General features: G+C 39.6%; 1 protein-coding gene across 3 annotated transcripts in view; it reads left to right on the forward strand.

The window, feature by feature from the left end:
• The window catches only part of ARHGAP6 (Rho GTPase activating protein 6), a 343,171-nt gene extending 321,308 nt beyond the window's left edge, over positions 1 to 21,863 (forward strand). For all 3 annotated transcript variants that reach the window (XM_075776398.1, XM_075776405.1, XM_075776412.1), the window contains exons 7-13: positions 1,304 to 1,454; positions 2,574 to 2,722; positions 6,069 to 6,248; positions 11,551 to 11,648; positions 17,816 to 18,078; positions 19,631 to 19,711; positions 20,428 to 21,863. In XM_075776398.1, the coding sequence (XP_075632513.1) occupies positions 1,304 to 1,454; positions 2,574 to 2,722; positions 6,069 to 6,248; positions 11,551 to 11,648; positions 17,816 to 18,078; positions 19,631 to 19,711; positions 20,428 to 21,134 (1,629 nt within the window). In that variant the 3' untranslated portion in view covers positions 21,135 to 21,863. The remainder of the gene's footprint in view (positions 1 to 1,303; positions 1,455 to 2,573; positions 2,723 to 6,068; positions 6,249 to 11,550; positions 11,649 to 17,815; positions 18,079 to 19,630; positions 19,712 to 20,427) is intronic.
• The last annotated feature ends 3,378 nt before the right edge of the window (positions 21,864 to 25,241 follow it).

Raw genomic sequence — 25,241 nt, forward strand, 5'->3', positions numbered from 1 at the left:
AATTCTGGTCTTCATAGCACAATTATTTGCTATTAATAATGACTGATATTAATAATATTAAATGTAATCTTAATAAATTAGAAAGGAGGCTATAGTTTTTATAGAACATCTTTCACACCCGTTATGAAAGCACAATTCCAGCTGAAAATATGGGATCTTCTACATTCTTCCACACTATACACGCTCATGATAGATTTTCCTGTGACCAAGATTTGCCACGGATTATCACAGACACATAGTTTGCTTGTGACTTACCTTCTTTCTTCTTTTTGATATGTCTGTAATAATCCTGGTCAAGAAAGCTGATACCTCAAATTTCCTCTCATTTAGTAAGATTTAGATATAATTACTCTCTGAGAAGATCATGATACCTCATAATATTAGCAAATAGGTAGGAAATTTTCCTAGGAAATAGTTTTAAAACATCTTGAGTATTTTCAAAACGAAGAGAGAGTAAAAGGTGGAGTGCTCAGCGTGAAGAAAGTATTCTGCTTTTGGTGCTGGGAAATCTCTTCAGAAAGGCAGCCTTTTATCTTTTTGTAACTCATGTTGGATGTGGGAGAGGGATTTCATCTGCCTTTGGGAAGTGTGATGGCCTTTGAATTATACAGAATTTGTCGGAGGACTGTAGCTGGTAAAAAATAGCGATACCTCGTAATGGTATTAGTTTGCTGTTTGTTAACTCCCTAATGATGATCGCTTAGTGAATATAACGAAATTAGGAAGGCAGAACAATATGTGTGTGGACAAATACCGTGAAGTCTTAGTGAATCTGGCTGCTTACTGCTTATGTTTAAATACAGTGTTAAATCACCAAAGAAATGTGAGTTTGGTGGATTTTAGCATTTTATTATTATTATTAATGGTTTTGTACAAAAAACGTAAAAGTTATGAAATGTAGTTTTAGTTTTCTGGTCCTAAAATCTAGGGATAATGCAGTAAGGTGGTATAAGAAAGCCTTTCCTGCAATTTTTCTTATTCTCTCTGGTTTCTGCCTTTAATAGTAATCTTACATTTCTGAAAAAAATTATATTTACTTGGGCACATTTTTTCATAAAAGAGTGCCATATATTAGGTGGAAAGAAAGAATTGTATTTTATTACATTCTGGTACAAACCTTAAGTTCTGTATCATGGAATAAGCAGCAATTAGAGATGAATTATGTCTTTGACCTTACCAAAAACTAGTCATGTCCAGTCTGGAAAGTGAAAATGAAGACCTACATCTTAAAAGATTTTTCTGTGTTGGGATGTTCTAATTGGGACAACAAGTGACTGTGGTTTTGCGTCGTGATCTTTTTCAGTTACGTGAAGAGTTTGACCGGGGCATAGATGTTGTATTAGACGAAGAGCACAGCATTCACGATGTTGCTGCTTTATTAAAGGAATTTCTGCGTGACATGCCTGACCCGCTTCTCACCAGAGAACTTTATACACCTTTCATCAACACTCTCTGTGAGCTCTGCGTCATCTTGATTTACTGATTTTCAAAAGTTTACCTGCTTGAATTCTTTAATCTCTACTAACTGTATTCTTTTTTCTGTGCGTTTAATACTCTAGCCTTGATATGCTCCAAATATTTGTATAGTGTAAATTTTCTGAGGTTTTCATACTGTGGAAGTATGCCCAGAAAACAAGCACAAAGATTTCACTAATTATACCTATTTTTGCATGTGTATATAGGATGTGATTCATTTTATCTTTTAAATCCTAACCCCGTCACTGGTTCAGCAGTAGCAGATGACAGACTTCCATTTGAATCCTGGTATCTTAGCACCATTAATGCTTTAAATTTTTAGAGCTATTCACTGACCAAAATTCCAGTCTGGCTTCAAAAACCTAGCTTCTAAAGTTCAAGTTTCACCATAGTTAATGGTCCTCAAAGCCATCGTATTAAGTACTCCCAAATGTGTTGCTTAAGACCTGAGTGCAGACTCTCACAGATTTGGGAAAAAGTAAAGTTGGACCCTTCAAGCTTAAGCTGCTGCCTGGAGTGTGTTCTTCAGATTCTTTCTAGGCCTCATGTCTGAGGCCCTGCCTCTGTCCCACCTTTGTCACTGGCTACCATTGCATTTTAGATGGTTAAAGTGACGGTGCTTTATATCTCTAGTTGCTTTTCCAGTCTCCCAGTACCTCTACAAGATGTGAAAGTGCAAGAAAACCCATTTGAAACGTCTAAAGCATAAACTTGACTGGAATGCTTCCTAGTGGTACCCTGTATATACCAGTAGCTATACCTAAATGAGTGGAATAAGTAGAAAATTAAACGCAATTTTTGTGTCCAGTGACAGTGATGGAGTGTGCAACATGGATTTTGCTTTCCTATAGGCTGAGAAAAGATGCTATGAACCTGTGAGCAAAAAGTTGACCAACCAAGGCAAAAATCCCATAACAGTATTTGTTACACTTTTGGTATTTCCTTAGAGTTTTCTCTTTTTCTTCTGACATTATAAGGAAAATGATCCTTAAACGAAGCTATTCTTAGGCCTTCCTTTGGGCTGGGAACAGTATATTTGTTCTGCTTTTAGGTTAGTTGGAGTGATTTTCTTAGAATGTATTTTTTCCTCCTCTTAGTATTAGAGCCAGATGAACAGCTAAGCACCTTACAGCTTCTCATTTATCTTCTACCTCCCTGTAACTGCGATACCCTACACCGGCTGCTGCAGTTCCTCTCCACAGTGGCTGGCCATGCAGAAGACACCACAGACAAAGATGGCCAAGAGGTAAGTCCTGGTCATTGTGTCCTTTAACTTTGCTTAATTCATGATCTGAAAAGAGATCTTTAAAACTGTGAAACAAACACGGTGCTGGCATACCCCTGAAAGATGGGAGCGAGATTTCATATTCTTGCCTGCGCATTTGCCATTTAGTTGTTTACTACGTTCTTAGGGCTGTGAGAATTTAATTTTTATATGACTTAACCAGTAAAGAATCTACCACTTCCTTTGGGAGATTCACAGCATCATTGGTCTTGTTGTTAGGAATGTCTAATGTTATCCATCCTCCTTCCCCCTTGTTTTATTCTATTATATTCTATGGAAAAAACACTCACATAGAAAAGTGTCAGGCATTCAAGAGTATGCTTTTTCATTCCCTTTTCATTCTCTGCTGTTGCTTTCTTATATGGCCTTCGGACATAGCAGTTCACCTCCTGTTTGCCTGAGCTTCCTTGTATGCACAGGGTAGCGAAGAATGAACAAATAAAAGACAGGAATTACACCTGTGCCATTGCAACTGTTGGAGTGCAATCACTAGTGCAATCACCACTTGGAGTCAGGGTCCATCTTTGCCTGCTTTCTTTCCTCCTTATTGTTGCGTTCTGGACCAAATTCAGTGGGGAAGTTGGAGCGCACCCATCCCGCAGAGACAAGAACACCCCTACCCGTGTGGCTGAGCTGTACTTCTGAGCATTCACACATGTGTACCTCAGCCGTTTGCACTAGAGGAGAACTGAAAATCCAGGCTTCCCATTTTCTGCCAGGAAAATGCTTGAACTAGTGTGCTGCTCTGCCAGAGGTGGCATCTATTACCATTGAATGAGATGGGTATAGTCAGTCACTGCTTGACGAAATTGTACCACTTTATCTGGTACAAATACGGAAGGGACTTCTCTGTTCTCTGAACTGCAGCAGAGGCTACTTCTGATGTTACTTCTGAGACCCTGCTGAAAATCCTAGAGAATTTTGTCTTCCAGGTGGAAAACCCTGCTGTCTTCTGTGAAATTTTGCAGTAGGCTGGTTTTAACAATTGGCATTTTGAGACTGAATTCTTCCAAATTTCTGCCTCAAGTCCAAAATTCCAATGTGCCGTATGTGACTTCAAGGCCTATTTCAGTTTTAAATCCACTTTAAATGCTATTATTTTTGTCCTCAGCAAGGAGTTGATAAAAAAACTGCACCGCTATGGTGGAAAGCATTTAAAAAGAGTAGACTGTAACAATTTTACTGTGCTTAAAAACATTGCATGTATAAGCCAGCTAAGGTCATGGTCCTCCTTGTCCTGCAAAGAGTTCTCTGTTGGTTCGGGAACATACCCAGGAGGATCTTATTGCAGGGCTAGAGACTGATGCCGTTTAAGAGAGTTTGTTAGGCACAACAGTTGTAATAAAGGCATTTTCATTCCCCTTAACAGTGCATCAGCTCTGCTACAGGTATTTTGGCAAGGCAAATTTATGTAAGCTGTCTTGGCAGTATTGTAAGCATCAGGAATATTACGTGCAATTGGATACCTTTTATAGATAATACAGTATTCTACTCAGAATTATTTAAGCTATTCATTAATAATTAAGTGAATAATAATTAAGGGAAGTATACAGGGCAAGAGAAGGTATTTTATCAGACTGTTTGCTATCACTGGAAAGGAAAACAGCCAAGCTTTGGCACACAGGCCCTCTTCACAATTTCTTTCAAAAGCCCTTCTCTCATGAAGATGAAGACGGATGACTAACTTTATTAAAATTACTCATTCCATTAATTTCAGTGGATATGTTTACAACATTTTTTAAGGGATGCCCCGAGGCTGCCCTTAAGAAGAGACTCACTGTTTGTACAAACAACTCGCACACGCAGATCCAGGCATAGCCAGAGGCTGCCCCTGGCACACTCAAGACACCACATGCCTGTGCATCCTTGGTGGCTCAGTACTCTGACAGTATTCAAAAAGCAGGTCACCCGAAAAACAGCCGGGTGCGTGGTGGTGCGCAAATAAGGGAGTGTGCTGTACTCACAGTCATGCTGGGATGAGTCTCTAAACAAAGAGTCAACATGTTTGTTATGACTGCCCATGCACCTACTTAGTGCAGATGTCTTGCCAAGATTACGCAGTTGGTCCCACCGATAAAAAAAGGAAAAGCTCTTTTTATTGTCATCTCTATGCTGTCTGGTTGAGTTCTGTAAAAAATAAACCAGGTGCAGTTGTAAGTTTGACTAGAGTATTCAGTAAATGACCAGCTACAAAGAAAATCATTAAAATACTACTTTGAAAAGATTAGGTTTGTACCACTTGTTTCTTGAAATGCTGTTTTTACTGCCTCTTTTTTGGTGCCTCTTCCAGTCCTTTTAAAAAAATAATTAGTTCAAATGTAACTGAAACAAATGAAAAATAACTCTCTTGATATTTTTTCATTCTTTAAAAAAAGCACTTCAAGAAATACTGGGTCAACAGCTGAAATTCACTTACAGTCTTATTTAGTCAAACTGCTGGCATCTTCTTCTGCATTCCCAGAATAGTAACCAAGTAGAGACACAGAGAGGAAGCACATGACCCCTGCTTTTTGCTCTGTTAGAAGAATAGAAGGGGAAAAAAAGTAGCCTAATCACAAATACAACAATGAAAATTTTGATTTAATAACCTATATGACATATTTTTCAGATAATTTCTGTCTAGTCGAGTATGTATTCCTAGCCTTCTACTTCTTCCAAAATCAGATTACTATCGCTTCTTTAAGTAGAGTTGTAAAGGTAGAAAAAAAGTAAAAAAACCCAACAAAACAAAACAAAAAATTCACCCAACAAGTAAGCATTTGGCATGTTCTAGGAAACAAGCAAAAAGACAGGAAAATACTAATAAAAATAATGAGCACACTTCTTAATTATCTAAACTGTTTAAACATGGAAAAGTGTGTTTTTCCTCACTGTATCTGTTTCAAATCATGAATGCCACTTGAGAAGGTTAACAGTTTTCAGTATTTGGTCCTAAGAGACAGTAATATGTTCCGGTGGCGAAGTAGGAGGAGGTTTCCCTGAGTTCAGAAGTAGTACGCCACTGCTGAGCTTCCAGGGAATTAAGGGCAGGCAGCATTTCCACCTTCTATTCCTCCAATCCATTTGAAAATATATCCAGAAAATCCACAGTACTTGTTGACGAGATGGCCAAGGTGTTTCAACATTTCTAAAAATTGTTTCTAAAAACTGTTTATTTTTTTATTTGACTAGCACTTGGGTTTGGTTTTGATGAATGAACCATCTGGCAAATGGCGTGGGGGTGTGGGTGTAGATGTGTGTCTATGCATACATATCTGTATACATTAGACTCTAGGAGACCTCACTTTATTTATATTCTGTTTTCTAGATTACTGGGAACAAAATGACATCGCTTAACCTGGCTACCATCTTTGGCCCTAACTTGTTGCACAAGCAGAAATCTACAGACAAAGAATTCTCAGTTCAGAGCTCAGCTCGAGCTGAAGAGAGTACTGCTATCATAGCTGTTGTACAAAAGATGATTGAAAACTATGAAGCCCTTTTCATGGTAGGTGGATGTTTCTTCATGTTACTCATATGCACTTTTAAGTTAAATGACGAAATGCCTGGTTGATTTTAAAATACACTAGGGTGAAATAAACTGTGGAAACTGCATTAAATTAGGGTCAATTATTATTGGTAGTAAAAGTAGTCTTCTATCAAGGAACATGCTTTGCAGTAAGCAATAATATTAAAAATATGTACTTCTATCTTGCCTGGAATGGTTGCTGTGTTGATAACAGTATCTTCCTTAGAAGATTTCTGTCTGTGGAAATGGTGGGGTTGGCTACTCAGCTGTATACTAAAAAATGCACCCGCATTGCTCATTAGTTTGGAAGACAAGACTGAAAATGACCTTTCACCTCTCAATTTTGGAGCCAATTTTTCTGTAGGGAGAAAAGATCCTTGGTTAATTTATGGAACAAGCTCCCCTACTGAAGACTTTCTCGTTGGTTGTATGGAAAGACAAAGCTTTCTCATTTGTCAGTTAGATAAGAGGAGTAAAGCATAGATCTGAGTGCCTTTCTGTTCTCTTGCTGAAGCGAGGAAGTTCTTCATATAAGGGATGATGACCTTGGACTTGGATGTGTTGCTTACTTAAAATGCAGCTTAGTTAAATCACATGCTTTATGCGTAGCAGTTTTCTGAACAGTTCATTCTGTGGCTTTACCTTTTTCTCTTTTTATCTACAAAATGATGTCAGCTCAGCGTGACTTGTGCCTGAGAGAGCCCTGCTTTGCGGTAGCAGAGGCCAGTCAGACCTAATGGTGGGCACTGTCCTGTCTTCATTTTAGTAGACATACATATCTTAACAAAACCAGTAGTCTTGAAAAGGTGAAAATAGCTTTGATTGTTGTGTCTTGACACTAAGCAGCACTTTATGTTATGCTGAGGAGATTGGTTCCCAAAGCAAGAGGAAGAACACTCTGGAAACCTCATTTAGTGCTCCAGCAAAGCTGGATGCTGGATACAACCTTGGTGGGAGAAGATGGACAAGCCTAGACTGTGGGGAAGTGGGACTGATGGCCACATAGTACTGTACGGGGGAAAATGTCTACCAGATTTCAGCAGGAAGACAACCATGAGAAAGCAGTCATGAGCCCTGCCTATCAGTCTTACCCTCAGCTGAACTTCTTTGTGATTTTCTCATCTCATCCTTCACACTGTATTACCTTTCATTACATCCTTTGCTTTATTTTTATTCTTGTTTAAGTGAGACACTAGACAATCTTTCTTTTTTTTCTTTTTTTCCCCATAATACTTTTCACAGTTTGGGGAAACTTTAGATGCTATTTTTCCTTCCACAGCAGGAAAAGAAAGTGGCAAAACTTCTGGTGTGAAGGTCTGCTGGCCCAGAGCATGGATGGCACTAGCAAGTTTAAAATAATACTTGAATAAGAATACTTGCAAAAATTGAAATATTCTTAGTGTTGTTTCTCTTTAAGAACATTTTACGGCACAGCCACATCTCAGTATGTAATACTTTAGGCACACGTTCAGACTTTCAGTGTGGAAAGGGTGGGGCTTAGGGTGAGACTAACCTACATATGGTCTCTTTTAATTGCGATGGATTTATTCCTTTCTCTTCAACGCTTGCATTTTCAGCTGAAGGTTAAATGCAGTGTGGGAGGAGTTTTCTTTTGTTTTCCAGAGTAGCTTTTCAGATTGTGGGGGGAGATTAAAATCAGATTTCAAAATGAGAGGCTAGCTGCATGTGAGATAAAGACAAACCTCTCTCAGATAGTCTCCTCAAAGCCAAAATATATTGATGTGAAATTTATAGAGATGTCTAACAGTCAAGCATCTCTGAGTGCTTTCACTTCCCATTGCCACAGTTTAACAAACAACATGGCAAGTTCTGCCTGTTTTCTGGAATAATGTCTAGACTCACACATGTTACTTGATCTCTAGGTTTGTGTCAAATTGCTCATAATTAGTGTTTTATAAAAGCTTTTACGAGGGCTTTACTTTCAGCTTTTTCATGTTTTCATCAGCAGCACAGAGACTCTTTGTCTTCTGAAGATAATTAGCCCAGTGCATCATTTGGTAACAGATGCATTGAAGGGAAAAGACTTGTACATGTAATTGTAATAAAATTCTGATAATTTGAAATCAGGCAGCAGCAATTTGTTTTCCAAGCCCATAGGAGTGGGGCCAAAGCAGAGCTGCTGTTTAGACGTGACATTTATGCTACTTACAAAAAGAAAAACAGCTGGATTTGAGCATTCAGCTACAACTATAACATACAGTGTATTGCTGCTAAGGTGTTTTTGTGGGGGTGGTTTGTTTTTTTTCCTGTTACTTCTGTATATGGTGAGGTTATAAAACTCTGATTGGCTTCAGCATTGAAACTGGAACATTTGTGAAATAAGACCTAGGAAACCAGGATGTGTTGTGATGCCCCGACCACAGTATCAGAATGATTCGGACATATTGGTGGGTCAGGAAGGTTCCGCTTGTCAGAACAACCCAGGATACTGGGGACTGTTTTTATTAAGCAATTAGCATTGACATCAGTAATGTGCAAATGTGGATTTCATATGGAAGATGGATTCTGACCTTGATTCATGGATATTAAGGATGTTAAAGTCTTTCATATCCAGTTCTTACCATTTCCGTGAGTTTTAGGGATGCATTAAAACGTTTTACGGGAGCGTACAGAGGACTGTTCTTTGCCAGTCTCTGAACTATGCCTAGCATCTGAGTGCAGGGAGGCACAACTCAACCACGCTTTGTCTCATTGGCTTTGGCTTGGCATGGAGGACGGATAAGAGCGGCTTGGTCATGCATTTTCATCCTCTAGCACGCAAGTCCAGCCCTGCTGCAAAGAAGCACTACATAGTGTCTGAAATATCTAGTTTTTCTGAAATTTTTGCTGTTAGAGGCTACTGTGGCCTCCCTGCTGTGGAGGCAGTCACACACTGCCTCTCTGTGCCACATCAGTAGCAAGGGACAGCACAAAGCAGACACTTAAAGGGTCCCTCCACCCTTCTGTGTGTCAGTAGCTGTGACTCTTATGTAGCACCCAGCCCCAAAAAATCAGAATATCTCCTACTTTACCGGAGTCCTAACAACCCCAGAGCCCTCTGATCTGTCCCAGTATGTGCTGCAACAGCTGTTATTTCAGCAGTGCCTTGGCTTCCCTTCTGTCCCTGAATTTCAAGTTCTCATCCATCTACTCCTCCACAACTGCCAGTTGGACAATTAATTCAATAATAGTTATTGCAGCTCTGTAACGTTTTTCTGAGATACCAATATAGTAGTTCTCCGTAAGTGTAAGTTTAGAATTACATGCATATCATTTCTACACTTGTCAAGTTAGTTTACTAAACTTGAATAAATTGCTGCACAGGAGGAACCCCCAAACCCAGTAGATAGATAGCAAGGAGACCATCAGTACAAATACAGTTGAAGGATCAGAGGTTAATATGCCCTCAATCACTCAAATTAAATTCCTATAACTTGGTAGAACAGCTAAGTTTGGGTTCCACGGATGCTTTCAGTTGGAACTGAACTTCCTGTTGGAGCTTTTTCAGAGTCATTTTTATGGAATGAAAGACCGATTTTATTTGTTTATTTTCGATAATGGAAAATATATTTTTATTTTTCTGACAAACTTCTCTCAATAGATTCTTACAAGTTTATCAACTTGACACAAAGCTGAATAGTAAGTTACATACAGAAGGACATGAATTCTGCTTTACCCTCAAACTTTATCTGGAATTAATAGGACTGTATAGAAAGGCTGTCTAAACGGAGAAGTTACAGCATGCTAGGTTTCTAAAAATGTATTCCTATAAAGGGAAGATATTTACTTAAATGCTAGTATATCAATGCCCATCACTAAAATATTTTTCCAGCATAGAGGCTAAAAACAATTTTTTTGGAAAGGAATATGTAGTCACACAAGTTTTTCATAAAGATTTTGGATCAATTTGAATTAAATGATGCATATCTTCATTTATTTTCAAATTATTTCATTTTTTTAAAAGACATGTGCCTTTTCTGTAACTTGACTCCCTAAATACCTCCCAAACTGAGGTATTCCTCTGAGGAATCTATTAGTAATTCTATTCTTATTTCCCAGGAAATGTCAGGGAGAACAAATGGCCCATGCAGTATGACCTGCAGGTCAAGAGATTCAGGCTCTGACAAATTGCATCCAGAAGCATATTGCACAGTTGATGACCCCTTGCTGAGATTGTCTTGCCTCCAGCTCCATCCGTCATGAGTGAACCTGGGCTGTTAGTTCAAGTTTCTCAGATGGTTTCATCTGTTTGATTGCTGTGAAGGCTGAGTTGAATGTTCCACTGTGATGTGGACAAGCTCACTTAAGGATGATAAGATTCATATAAAATGCAGCTGGAAGCACAAAGTTTACTTGGGCAGATTTTGGAGTGCCATTCCCGCTACCTGCCCAGGAGATGTTGCTGTATCTTGCAGCAGCTGAAGCTATCGAGTGTTCTGAAAGTTTATCTCCATACAAAGTGCACTGGAGAGAGTTAGCAAATCACAAGCCTAAACTCCAAAGAAGATGGCACAAATTCTGGTTGAGCCTGTTGCTACTACTCAAAGTCCAGAGTGGCTGGAGATCCAACAGTACCCAACTGTAAAACTGAATTACGGGCAGATGAACTCTGGAATTACTCAAGTTCTGTTTGGGTATAAGCAGGATTTTAAATGCTTCTAGATCCCAGGATTTGGCCATATGAATACCTGAACATTGAATGTTTATAAGGCTTCATTTAGAAAAATGTTCACCTTTGGCAGCTCTCACTAAATTGAAACAATTTTAGAACTTCATAGATAGAACAGTCACTATGAAATTTCCATATGAGAGGGACATAAATAAGTCAAATGTCACAGAATATATGAATATATTCTCCTTCCTGCCTAATTACATTTCACATTTTTTTCTAAAAGAAGAGAAGTACAGTCACTTGGAATGGAAATTTTTAAAGGTCCCCAGATCTTTGAATGGGGATGTAAGGTGAGGACCTTGAACTGGAGCTTTAGAGACTACAATACATGACTAATCCTACTGTTGTTACCAGATATAATACCCAACCGGACACCAGTGGGATATTCAACAGTCATCAGCATTTGACATCGTAAAAAAATGATCTTTAGTCCTACTTCAGCTGTTGTTACATGAAATTTCTCTTTTAAGTGGAAGCTTCTGAGTATTTATTTTATATACTCTCTGTAAATGTATTTGTACTTGGTCTTTTAGATTAAGCACAGTACTAGAATTAATCTATGTGAAAGGATATTCATGTCCAACTAAGTATTTTTTGTTGTCTTCATAGGTTTCCCCTGACCTACAGAATGAAGTGCTTATTAGCCTATTAGAGACTGACCCGGATGTTGTGGACTATTTGTTGAGGAGGAAAGCTTCCCAGTCATCGTGAGTAATCTGTTTTTTCATCATCCCTGTTTCTGCTGGGAATTTCTATCTCCCACTGGAAGTGTTCAAAAGGTTCTAGTTTTCCACAGCTCTTCTGCACTGTCTACAGTGGAGTAGAAATATCGTCCCCATTACACAGACTCTGCCAAAGAAATGATGACTCTTGTACAGTGTTTTCTAAAGACAAATCTTGTTTCCCGATTCAGAGGAAAGATTGTGTTCTGCTGTAGAGAACAGAATGACATGTACATAAAAATATTCAGTGCACTATTATCTGACAGGATGTATTCTAGTGATCTACTGGTTCGTGTCTTGGGTTTGTTGTAGTCTTCAGTAACAGGAGGCGTGTATTACACTATCCTTGAAACACACCCTAGAGTGCCTTAACACAGTCACGGCTAGCTGTTTGACCAGTTGCTTGGTCTTTTCCTGTCATAGACACATAGGACATTGTAAACAAATCAACTGCCGCAACAGCAGGTTTATGGAGACTCTATGGATATGATTTAATTGTATGCTTTGTGAAAGATCCGAAGAGAAAAATAATCACACCGATCACTATTACAGTTATGATACATAACATATTCCAACTTTGTGTATGGTGTATGTATGCCTGCACCCGTGTGCCTTAACGCTATGAGTTTGTACATTCGGATTAACAGAATTCCTGGCTTTCTCATGGGACACACAGTCATTGCCTTTAGTCTGCTGAATCCCAATATGTTAGACCCAAAAATCACAAAATTTGACAAGCTTGCTTTAATTTTTAAGAGGTTTCCTAGACTCTAAACTCTCTGGGACAGATTGGACTTTGTCTTCCTATGTGTGTGGAAAGTGCCTAGTGCATTCAGAATATAATTAAAATTGAGTTTGTACAGTCAGTCAGCTATGATTTTTTTTCTCTCCCTCTGAACATTGTATAGTTGAAGGTAATGTAATAGTGTGCCTGGCTTTAAAGGAAGAGGTACAAAAGAAATAGTATAATTAATACATGGAGGAAAAAGCTTTCTTTAATTATAAAAAATAAACACAAAAATACATGCAGAATATGTCATGTGTTATAAAGGGGTTTATTAGTTTATGGACATAACCACAGGAACACACAACATGCAGTAGCAAATTATCGCATATCATCTGATTTGTGGTAATTGTGTGTTTTCTTAGTGTACCACAGACACAAAATAATTTCAGTTAGTTTATGACTGACTAACAAGTAACCATATATATATATATTTAGATCACAATAAATGCAGAGTAAATAATAAATTAGAGGTATGTTAGCTGTCTTTTACACTTGTTTCACATTTGCCGTGAGCCAAGACCACAATTGGGAGGGACACTGCGAATCACATGACATGTGGTAAAGTCTGTAGAGACTTCTTTCTTTGACTCCCCATTTTGGAATGATCATATTATTTCTAACACAAGCTAATAAAAACCTTCATGCCGGATTCCACCATCTATATAATATAAAGGCATAAAATTATACCTCACATGTGGCTACACATATCAGTTGAGCATAAATTTGTCACAAATTATTGTGGATGTAACGAATTATTGTTAGATCCTGTTTCCTTTGTTAATTGACCTTTCCTTGAGCTGCCTCACTTTTCAGCCAGCATGCATACCTGCAGGAGAAAATGGATCTTTTGTGCAAATCTGGTCACAACTGACAAAAGGGGGTTTGTAAGAAAAGATTACAAAACCAAATAGGAACATACAGCTACACTAGTATCAATTTATTGTATTTTCAGTAATGGGCAGGTGAAGTATCACTAAGACAGGAACAACTTGCTATCTGTCATTTTTCTTCTACTCTGCTATCATGTAAGTGATTTATTCTTAATGTTAATGACATATGTTTTCACTGTGATTGCAACTTCTTGGTTAAGATATTCCAGGCAATTAGAGGGAATATTGCTTAGTGTTATTGCCAGAAGTGTGATGCTCTTAAGAGATTCATCTGTTTCAGAACATAATCTCAATTTCGAGGCTACGTATTTGCTGGTTATTTTGCCTGTAAGAAATGTGAGGCAGCAGACAACAAGGAGATGTTTGTCTTAATTTGATAAAAATGAGCCTCCAAAATACATCCTTGCTACTCTTGGAAATTTCCTGGTCATGTACTCAAGATCCAGATTGGGATCCATGAAACAGAAAGCTTTACATATTCTTGAGGCACTCTTCATCAGAAAAGCTAGTTGACTGCGTAATGTAGAGTGTGGAATCAACTTCAAGACTTCAGTGTCATGTTAATTGCTCTGAAGGCCCTGCCTCTGCAATTGTCCTCACATCTCTGCTTTTGATGTCCTTACAAATGCTTTCTTGGCTCTGATCTAACAGAGACAACGCAATCTCTTTTCTTCCCCAGCGGGGGACAAATCAGATGTTCCTCATCTTTCAGTTCTCTTAAGAGCTGAGCATTGTGAATGGGATATCAGGGAACTTATGGAAGTCGTTCATGGTAAAGCATGATTGTCATTGGCAATTATGAAATCTGCTTTTGTGGATGACTTTTCCAACTTTTTTGTATGTTGGCTTGATGACAATGGAATTCGGGGTTTCCAGCTGTAAGATGAAGCATCTTTAAACTAACACAAAAATAAAATCTGTTTCTAATGGTTATTTATTGCTTATCATGGTTGCTAGTTCTTTTAGAGTAATTGAGTTTTAAAGTTATAGAATTTTCATATGTTTTTGGATGGTAATGATGGGTTTTAATCCATCCTAACCTGTGACGCAAAGATGAAGCCATACTATAGGCCATGTAGTATGCGTAAATGCAGTTTTCAAAGCCTCAAAGGCTCCCTGAATCGAGTCCTCTACCCTCATACAGCAGCGACCATATCATAATCCTGTAATAATCTGTTTTGTTGGTGGCACCTGTGTTGCTCAAGTATCTATGTAAATTACTACTGCATACTGCCAAGCCATCACACTGCGTATGATTTGCCCCTTGTAAGATATAATTGTTTTCCCACTCAGAAGCTTTAAGGAATAACAGAAAAGGATTTATGCCAAAACCAGAAAGGAATTCCCTGTTTTGATGACCTTGATGCCAGTAGAAAAGTAGGAATATCCCCAGTAGAAGTTGTTGTTGTTGTTGTTGTTAGTAGTAGTCGTAGTAGCATGAACATTTTTCCAGTTCACCCATGCAAGTAGACTCTAGTGGATAACACCAATTCAGAAGGATGCCAGTTAAAAAGGAAAGCCCAAGACTCCTTCATAGCATAGCTGATTTTTGTTTTGGAATCTGAACTGGTATTTTTGAACACACGTGGCATAGGTTCCTTCTGCAGCTTTCGCATCTTTCAGTTTGTACCTAACCACTTTTTAAATCTTTTCTTTGACATAGTTCATAGCCACGAGAAAACGCTTTACTTGCCTTCCAATTTCTCACATTTGATAGTACATAACCTTCTATTATTCTTTGTGGAGACCATAATCTGCCCTTAGTTGTAGACTGCATATAGGTGAGTGGGTATCTTGTGCCATGTTTACATTTGCCTCCCAATTTAGTTTTTCCGCAGTGCATGGGGAGAGAATCTCATAGCTATCCAGGGGAAGATGAATTTTGAATTTTAGTAAATATCCGTTTGCTACTGAGCTCAAACCTTAAAGCAAACAGATGCTAAAAGTTTTGTTTTAAGGATTATGTGAGAATTTATTTTTTATTTGGGAAGATGCAAGCCAAAGTCTTTCGCAAGTTGTGTTTTATTTTGTTCGTGAAGAGCATCGTAAGGCTGCAAATGTATGAGATCAATTTCCAACTTTGAAGTATTCAATCCATTTTGATGGCAGAGTCCACAGGCATTTTCTTTGATTTTCTAAACAAATTCGAAAGTGATATTTTTTATATATATATATGTGTCTATATAATTGCATTGGCTTACTAGCAGAAACTGTAAATGAGTTTAGAAACTTGAACATTTGGATCTTTCCAAAGACTTGACAGTTTCCATTTAAGTAAATTTTTATTAGGAGCTCTGTCTTGAGAAGAGATAGACTATAACAGATCATTCAAGGTAAGACATGAAATCAGTGTTTCACGAAGCTCAAGTTTATGTTCCCACATTCTTTCATTTCCATTTCCCTTTCCCCTCATTCCTTGTGTTACCTTGCCATGGCTAAGTGGTGGTATACTTCTCTCTTTGCCCTGTGCAACATAGTTAGGTTTTGATCCTGCAAAGATTTACATGCCATAAGCCTTATTGGTGTCACCGTTAGTGCTAAGTATGTCTGTATGCTAGCAGGGTAGGTTTTAGATGACATTCCATCTAGAAAGCTGGAAAGACATTTGGTCAGAGGAGATCTACAGATACTAACATTTGTCCCCTTTCCTCTCAGGTCTTTCTGGTTCTTCTAAAATTCCAAAGACATTGCTTAAATCTCGTCTTAACTCACTGCACAAACTTTTTTAGAACTTTAGAGGGCAGAAGGAGAGTCGTAAGGGACAAAAAAGAGGAAAAAAATTGGGATAGATTGTACATATTTAAAAGACAATAATTCTTCAGTGTGTGGCTGTTTATAGATTAACTTACTTTGAACTCATCTTCAGATGAGAAGTTGAGATGGGAAGTTACCTAATTGAGGCACGGGTTTTTCTGGGTTTTTTTAAATGACTCTTCAACATTACCATATCAACCACACTGGGAAGCCTGAGAGAGCGCTGCTTTGCCAAATGGCAGCTCTGGTTTTCTGAGTTGGCCTCAGTTGAGGTTCAGCATCAGTTCAGTGATGGATTTCTTGCTGGGAGTTACTGAGGAGTAAACTTAGTTAATTCATTCCAAACACTTTATGGTTGCTTTTATACTGAAAAAATAAAAAAAGGAACATTGAATAACACAATAATGATGTTGAGTGTGTATATATATATATTTTATGCTTCGGGACATGCAAGATGTAAATCAGCCAGAAAAAGAAAACAACAAAAAAAAGCTTGAAAGCAGTGTTAAGTTTTGTCATTATTTCTGTATTAATATTCAGTGTGCTGTGGCTAGCCTGCCTTACCGCTGTATGTTTTCTTTATTTTCTTTCTTCAGTTTAATTTCATTTGTCTGGAAAGAGGGTTATTGTTCCATAACAAGTAATGTGCTTTGGCTGCTCACTCAGCTCAAGCTCTCTTTGGATTTGATTCTGAGAATGGCTGACTATTTTCAGTACACATTTACAAGAATGAGCTTCTGTCGTATCACATGCAATTAAAGTAGATATTAACGTGAGGTCACTGAGAGAAGCGTTTGACTCAAGAGAAGCAAAAGATAAGCATCTAAGAAACAAAGATCAAGATGCAGAGAAATGAGAAATGAGTAATAGAAATACAAGTTAAGGAGGACCGATAGGAAAAATGTTATGTTTGTTTACAAAGTATTTCTACATATTCTTTGGCAGGTTTAGTGAGTCATGGACTGCCTCCTATCTGCATAGCGAACTGTAACAGTTCAAGAAATCTCCCTCAATGTTCCCAACACATTTCAAAAATGAGAGTTGTCTCTCTGAGCCTTGGCTGTACTTTGTTGGGGGTTTTGTTTGCTTTTTTTGGTCAAAATTAAATGCAGGCCATGCTGTTGGTGATGTAAAGGTGAAAGGGTGAAAGAAGTTGTCGCAGTTACCAGCAGAGCCAGTTGTTTGCTGCCCCCATCAGAGGTACAGTAGAAGCATCTGCTTGTCCTCTGTAGAATATTTACCTTCTGATGCCTCTAGAAGAGGATCCTTCTCATAGCATGAGAGGCAAGCTAAGGTTTTGATTTCTGACCGTGTAGTACTTCAGAATGGCAGAAATTATTTTAGCATACTGCTTACCATCAAACTAATCTTCCCTATCATGCCCTCAGATATAGTATTGCAACAAGCTAAGTCGTCAAGGTAACATAAGGAATTGATTCACTGTTTAATTTCCTGTGGTGAACTGTACAGTTGTGTGGTTTTTGTTGTTTTCTTTCTTGACAGCAACATCTTTTGATTTTTAGTGGCCTCTGCTGGCCACTTCATGGCAAAAGTTTTACTCACAGAAAATTCACATCTGTACTGCTTCTGAGGTGTTTTCATTTCTGCAGCTGTGATCATACTCTTGTATTTGATTTTATTTGTATGATGTCAAACTGCACCTGTAGCTGCAAACACAAAGCATTTTTCATTAACAGTAGTTGTTTATCAAAATTTCTCAGGAGCCCTGAGATGCTGCGGTCAGAAGGTTCCTACTCCACAGGAGGAAGACATTCTTCCACAGACTCCAACAAAGCTTCAAGCGGAGATGTCTCCCCTTACGACAACAACTCCCCGGTACTGTCTGAGCGCTCGCTGATGGCAACACAAGAGGAAGTTGCCCGCAGCCCGGATAAGCTGTACAAGGTACCTGAACAGTACACGCTGGTTGGACATTTGAAGCCCAAGACAAAGGAGAATTCTTCTGCATCACAGGCTGGAAAAGGTAGAGTACATCCTGCTCGTGTTTCTCCTCCTCAGTGACCGATGGGGGTTTTTGAAATAATTGAAAAGTGTCTGCTCTGATTTATCACCTACCAGGACTTGAGGGGCAATAGTGTAAATAACCTTACGAGAAATGGCTGACCAACCTCCTTTTTCTGTGTTGAGCCTGAAGGGTTTGTGCTCAGTCCTCGTTGTTAGCTCAGCTGTCTGTCAGGGATGCTCTTGGTACGACATTTCTCAAAACTTGAAGCTATTATTTAGAAAAATAGAACTATATATGTCCTGCTTTTCAGCCTGTCTGTGACAGCTTGGCAAAGACTCTGATTTCTAGTCTGGCTCTGTAGGACTAATACCTGCAAGGTTATGGTCCATACTTTGGAAAAATCTGAGACTTTAAGCCATCAAGCTACAAATTTTCTCCAATGCAAAAGAATGACCTCAACACCATCTCACTGGAGAGCACAGCTGAGCTGCACAGCTTTACATCTGCTACCAATTACACACCTAGCAATACTAGTGCAGGGATGTGTAATTTCCATAGCTGTCTAGGGAGTGCACACCTGAATGATTTCTTCTGTAAAGAACTGTGGTTTAAACTGATAGCTCACCAGCATTTAAAGATGTTTTTCATTTTAAAATATTAAAAAAAAAATTACATTCATGAAATGCATATTTAGTGAGCCAAACTTTAAGGACTTTCAGTGCTTAGGGATGCAGATAACTGGTGGTATTTTTAAAACCGTTTTATTTCAGAGGTACTGATTAGACACTTGATTCCCTTTGGAATTAATGGGATTTAGACTGTTATCTCAATTATATGCTTTATAAATGCCAGTGGGCATTTATCTTCCATATTCAGCATCTAAATCTCTGAATAGGTTTCAAAATCTGGTCAGATTTCTAGTAAGTTATAAACAGGAAATTGCATGAAGTTTTATCATATTAACCATCTTTTGGACTTTAATATGCATCACAATGGTACTGGACCATGACGAATTAGGAAGTTGCTTTACTGCCAGATGGAATCAGAAAAAGGCACGAAACAGTTACAGTCCAGCACAATGCCTGATGTGTGCATTTCATTAAACCTCTACCCTGTGACAGCACTTCCTTGTAAGATCCAAGTGATGCTGCAGGTCGACAGAGCTGCCTTACACTGACCCCTGGGGAAGGGACTGCCTGAGGGAGCTTTCCCCTAAAAAGCCCCTGAACTACCTTCCTTTGACCAAATCCTCCTGTTCTTATGCAAATTCTCCCGCTGACTTCAGTAAGGCAGAGGACTTAAGGGAAATTCCAGTCTCTCAGCAAACTCGGGTGTCCTGCCCCTGAAGAGCTTGCTGAATTCATTACAGGAGCTGAGCCTGAAACAGCAAGTAACTGTGGACAAACACATTTGAGATCTGTTTGTGTTAGGTGCACAGTAAGTCAGATGCTAGTATGTGTTAATGCCTCTCATACCTTACGTAAGGTTTTACCATGCCATTTGTATGTTTCTAAATAATGGCTTTAAGGGGATTGATTCATCATCTTCTCCTGCTCTTACTGCTATTTAGATGTTTCCGAAGATCATTTTGACATCTGGGGCACCTGGCATTCAACACTGAAAAGTGGCTGCAAAGATCCAGCAATGACAGGTCAGTTATTTCTCAAGTTTTAAGCCCAAATCGAGCAAAGACATAAACAATTTCTTGGTTTTGAGAAATCGCAGTGAAACTAGGAGGAGAATTCGCGTTGTCGAGAGTTGGAATTTTAAAAGGCAACTGTTCAACAAAATGCAGAGAAGCGCAACGGTTATACAAATGTAGCAACATTTCAAACTGTCATAAGATAATTTAAAAAGTTGTTTTAAAATTATTTCAAAAAATATTTTTATATTCTTCTAAAAGTGATTGGAAGGTGGACACCTGGTGGGGCACATGAGCGCAGGCTGTGAGGTTGGCAGCCCTGGCTTCTGGCCCTGCCTCTGGCTGGCGTGATCACCAGTCACTGGCCTGTCCTCCTTTTGGTTTTCTCCCATCTGCACCCACCTCGCAGAGGAACTCTGAGACTAAAACACCCCCTTGCTTTTCAAGCATTTGAAAGATGTTAAGTGCTGTGAGGCTTTATGTCAGAGCAAAGTATAAGAGTCACTGGGTAATGTAATAGAAATGGTTGAGGTAGACAGAGAGCTGCTGCTCTGTGTCCCCAGGTTCAGCCGGTGGTGAGGCTGATACGCCGTTGGTCGCACAGCCTGATGATGAAAGCCCCTATCCCTCTTCTGCGGCGTGATGCAGGGGAAAAGCAATAACTTCTTAAATGCCATGTAAGCGATTACACAGACTGATGTTGTCTTTCTGACTCTGGCCCCCAGGTTCTTACGGGAACATTCACGAAAGCAGCTTGCTGCGACCTGGACAGTGCTCTCTCTCCCAGGGGAACCTCGCCATGTATTCTCCTCGGTGGCAGGGCAGCTCCACCGAATTGGACGCCGGCAGGCAGGTCATGCGAAGGAGCCAGACGACCGCTGCCATTCCCGAGTGTCAGCTCCATCCCACGGTGTCTCGGGTGTGCAGTAACCCACAGATTGAAGTCGGCAGTAGGAGTGCAGACCTGTCACAGTCAAAGTCGGAGCGGCACTTGACTTTAAGCAGTGTGGAGGACCTCAGTGAGCATGACTCGAACGTGGGTTGTTCGCAAAGCACGGCCAAGCCTTCCTACAGAAAAGAGAGGCCACCACCCCCCTACCCGGGCCCAGCGAAAACAAGCTCTGCATCGTCACAGCGATCGAGCGTTTCTTCAACGTTGCACTCTTTGTGGAGACTTCAACGCCAAGAAAAAAGTTCAGGGACCAGAGCAGCTGGAGGACCGCCAGCCAGAGCCTCCGAGCAGGCCAGCTCCAGGCAGGAGCGACCGGCCCCGCGCACCCAAGCGAGTTCCATCTATTCCACAGCACCTCACAGTCAGAACAGTAAAAATGTTTCAGAGGCGGACTGGCACGACTGGCAAAGGGAGAGGTGGCAAATTTGGGAGCTTTTATCAGCTGATAACCCCGATGCCCTCCCGGAAACCCTTGTATGATCGGACTCTGCAGAACTGCCACTCGTACATCCCTATGCCTTCCTCATAGGAAAACAACGGTGACATTGGAAAACGGGGAGGGCTTGTTTGTGTTGTACCAACTGAATCACATATACTTTTTTTTTAAACTTTGTTCACTTTAATTTCTTAACAGCACTGTCAAGCAGTCCATTTACAAATACAGTATGTTCCTGTTTTTCAGCAAGCTTTTGAGAAAAAACAAGATGAAAATTTTAGTCTAATAACCCTGTATGCATATGCTGTGTATAAGATAAAACTGTTGCTTCGATGTTGCTAAAAATGTATTTATATATCTGCAGTTTTGATGATTGTATATTCTGTAATGGGTATTGTATGATAATCATATATTATGTTTTCATATACAGATGTCAGTCAATCATGACTGCTTTTTTTAAAATCACTGCACTTACATTACCGTGGTATGCATTGGAATTCTATAGAAAGTGCACAAGCTGGTTTCTGTGCTTATATAAAAAACCCCAACCCTGTTAAAGGGGGAAGTTGTCCTTCTTTTCACTGCCTATTGAAAAACACTAAAATAGAGTGGAACATGAAAAGCCATATATTTTATAGGGGTAAGTAGTGAGCTTAGGGGAAAAAATACCAAATATTTTTTTTTCTTATAAATATATTTGCAAATGAAATTAAAATTTGATGCAAGATTGTAAAAATATTTTTTTAGGTTCTGGTAGGAAGCAGCTCAGAGAATCAACTAAGAGCAAGGCCATGCCTAAACCAACTAAGGATGTAGTGCAAAGGTCTGCCCTCCCATTCTACAGGAAAACCAATGTTATGTATACAGGATATAATATATATATTTATAAATGTATGATTTTATGTATTGTTCTAAAACAATAAACTGGAATCCAAATTTTAGAAAACCAAACCCAATAAATTGAGGTGTGTAACAGATGAGAAAGAATATGGCTTTTCCTTTGAAATAACAAAGCTTCAGCGTTAAGAATGTTAGAGAGAGGAAAAAAAATGCAGACAGATGTGCAAAAGGGAGTCACGCAGAGTTTCAGAAATGAGCATGACGTTTGGAGAAGTTCACAGCTGCATTTCTATAAATATTGTGCCAAAGTCTGGGTCAATAGTACTTCTTCAATAACTGTATGTTGCATTGTTAAATGTTTCTGTTTTATACACGTTCTGGTGGTTTTAAATTGCAAAATTGTTTGTGGCCAGCAGGTGGCAATGTACTTCAGTATTTTAGAGAAAATTCTTCTTATCACTTGATAAGGGAAAGTGTATCATATCAAAAGAATTTTATAAAACGTATTAGTCTTAATTTTAATCAAGTTGAAGACTTATTCAGTGATGTTGTCTTTTAAGTTCTATCTTGTGCCATAATGATGGAATAAAAAGCTAAGCAAAATAATGAGCATATTTTTTGCTCCTTTTTTGAAGTAAGGTTTCTGTAAAAATTGATGTGTTTTTATTACATTCTTGAGTACCTCTGTCAAAAACATCTGAAAGGCTTAGGAGCTTATGGACCACTTTCACAGATGACATAAATACACAAAATCCAAGGTTTTACTTGAGTTTTAGGCTTAAAATCCATCATATAAAGAGCCTGCCCATCATATCTCCATTTTTCTAAGTGGAGTTATAAGATAAAAGCACCAATCCAAGTAGAAAGGGGCAGGATTTGGCCTTTGCCTGTTGTAGCACCATCAGGCTGGCCAGCTCGCTTTACGAATACTGCATTCAGAATAAACCTCAGCTCTGCTCTTCTGATGGTTGTCAGGATTTTTCCAAATACAATCTTGATACCACGCTTGGTAGGAACAAGATTCTTCCGTGAGCTTGTTGCAGCAACTCTGTGTCAATTTATTACCAAAAAAAACCAACCCCACCCCAAATTAAAAAGATAGTAGAATATAAGCAAGGACGAAAAAGGGCTCTTATGAGCAATCTTCACTATTTGATTTTGCGTCAATGTTATCCCAGGCTTGATGCAGATTTGCTACAGGGAATTAAAGCTCCATAATACTCCGCAAAACCAGGCATAGTGGAAATCCTGTTGCAGAAGATACTCTGTTCACTAGATGTCCGTCTCTTCATTATAAATCCCTTTCTAAATACAGAAGCACCTGCACATTTTTAACATCTTTAGTGAAAGGTGGCTAATGATTACTCAGCCTCATGAAGAGCTTGCTTTTTGCCAGTACCTCTCTCTGTATATATGTGTGTGCATATATGTGTATATTACCATCTATATGGAGTTTATGCAAAAACAGAGAACAAAACCTGAGACCACTGCTGGAGGACAGCCTTGTCTGCACACATTTCAATATACAATTGCTTGGAAGAAAACAGATCTAGAATAAATTCCGATGAATTAAAAATAACACTTGCCACGATCACATCATTTCTGTCTTATTTTCATTTGAACAGGACAGAGCAAAATTATCACGAGCAGGTTAAGGATGTAGTAATTCTTAGTTGTATCTCTTGCATACATGGCTATATTCCAACACTTTGCTGTTCTCACAGTGAGGTTATTCCGTAGGATTATTCAGATTATGTTGTAAAATTACTCCTCCTACTGCAGGAGGAATAGACAGATGTGTGAAATAGCAGTCCTAGGTACAGAGTAAAGTTTGGAGCTTAGGCGGTAGGGGTGATGTGTAAGGCCCCTCGTTCCCCTCGTCAGTGCTTGAATCTGACATGAGGTTTTTGTAGCTGAGCCGTGGTGTGGGAAAGGGAGACTGGGGAAGACCCCACTAGATTCTGGCAAAAGGCTACCACAATGTGTAAACATATACCAACATCCTAAAGACAAAATAGGTTGTATGAAGTGTTTACAATAGGTCTAGCCTTACTAAACCCTATATTTTCTTTAATTTTTTTTATTTGGTAAAAGTCAATTAAACTAGAAAAGCATCATTTTATTGACCAGTTTTAGGACAAAGGCAGCTCATAGTCCAAGGCTAAAATCTCCAATTGATAGCTCCAATGATTTATTGCAAAATCTGGAGGCACTCATTATATCCAGCCATAAACATGGCATGAGGGAAGTTGGGCATCCCTGTGTGCCTCTGTGCCCGCCCTGCTGTGCAGAGCTAGAAGCGCGTAGTGACCAGCTTCTCCTTGCCTCTCCCACCCCACCTGGGAGACGGGGCTGATGCTCAGCGGTGCTGCGGCCGTTCATCCGAGGACCTGCCACCCCCCAGCTCAGCTCCCACCCGGCCCTGGCTGCCACAGCCCCGCCGCAGCCCGTCCCCCCTTCACAGCCTGTGCCCTGCCTCTGTGCCCACGTCGCTGTAAGGTCTCTTCAGATACAGAGAGGAAACCAAGGTGATGGGAGGGCAAAGCAATAAACAACCGGGTAAATCGAGAGCACGGACGGTTGTTTGGGGTGACGTGGCATTAGCGAGGGCGCAGGCACACTGCTGAGGTGTTAGACAATTGTATTTCCAGGCTGAAATCAGAGACTATTTCTTTTGATACCTTCTTTTATATATATATATTTCATTAGAAATGTAGTCACAAAGGGTTGTTTCTAGCTTTATGTTAGCTGATAGATCTGTGTGGGCTATTCCATTTTATATCTCTGCAACATTTTTCTTCCTATGATGCCTGCTCTCGTACAACCATAATACTTCTCTGACAGGGAAAGTCCATAGCGTGGGGCTATCCAAGCCTTTTCTCTGACTGTTTCCCTTAGGAACAGAATTCCTGTTGTCGCAAAAGCATGCTGGGCCTCCGCTTCCGTCAAAAGTGTGGTAGAGAAGGTCTCCTCTGGAGGTCCCAAGCCTCAGGGCAAACTCCTGCAGTTCCGTTCCCTCCCATCACATCCTGTCACACCACGGTGGTTCATACCTAGGACTGAAAACCCCCTCTTTGCCCTGACGGTCTGCATTACCTCCTCTCCGCTGGGAGGAAGGGTGTGCTGCACTCGCAGATGAGCCCCGGGAGATGAGATGTGGGTGCCCCAAGGATGGGGTGCCTGCGGGCTGACAGCAGGCAGGGGCTGCTCCTCTCTCTTTTGTTGCAGAAGCAAAAAAAAAAAATAAAATGTGAGGAATTGGTGCAGCTCTAGATGCAAGCCAAATGTGGAAGGGAACCTCTGAGGCAAGA

This window comes from Balearica regulorum, chromosome 1 (assembly GCF_011004875.1).
Source record: "Balearica regulorum gibbericeps isolate bBalReg1 chromosome 1, bBalReg1.pri, whole genome shotgun sequence".
Lineage (NCBI taxonomy): Eukaryota > Metazoa > Chordata > Aves > Gruiformes > Gruidae > Balearica > Balearica regulorum.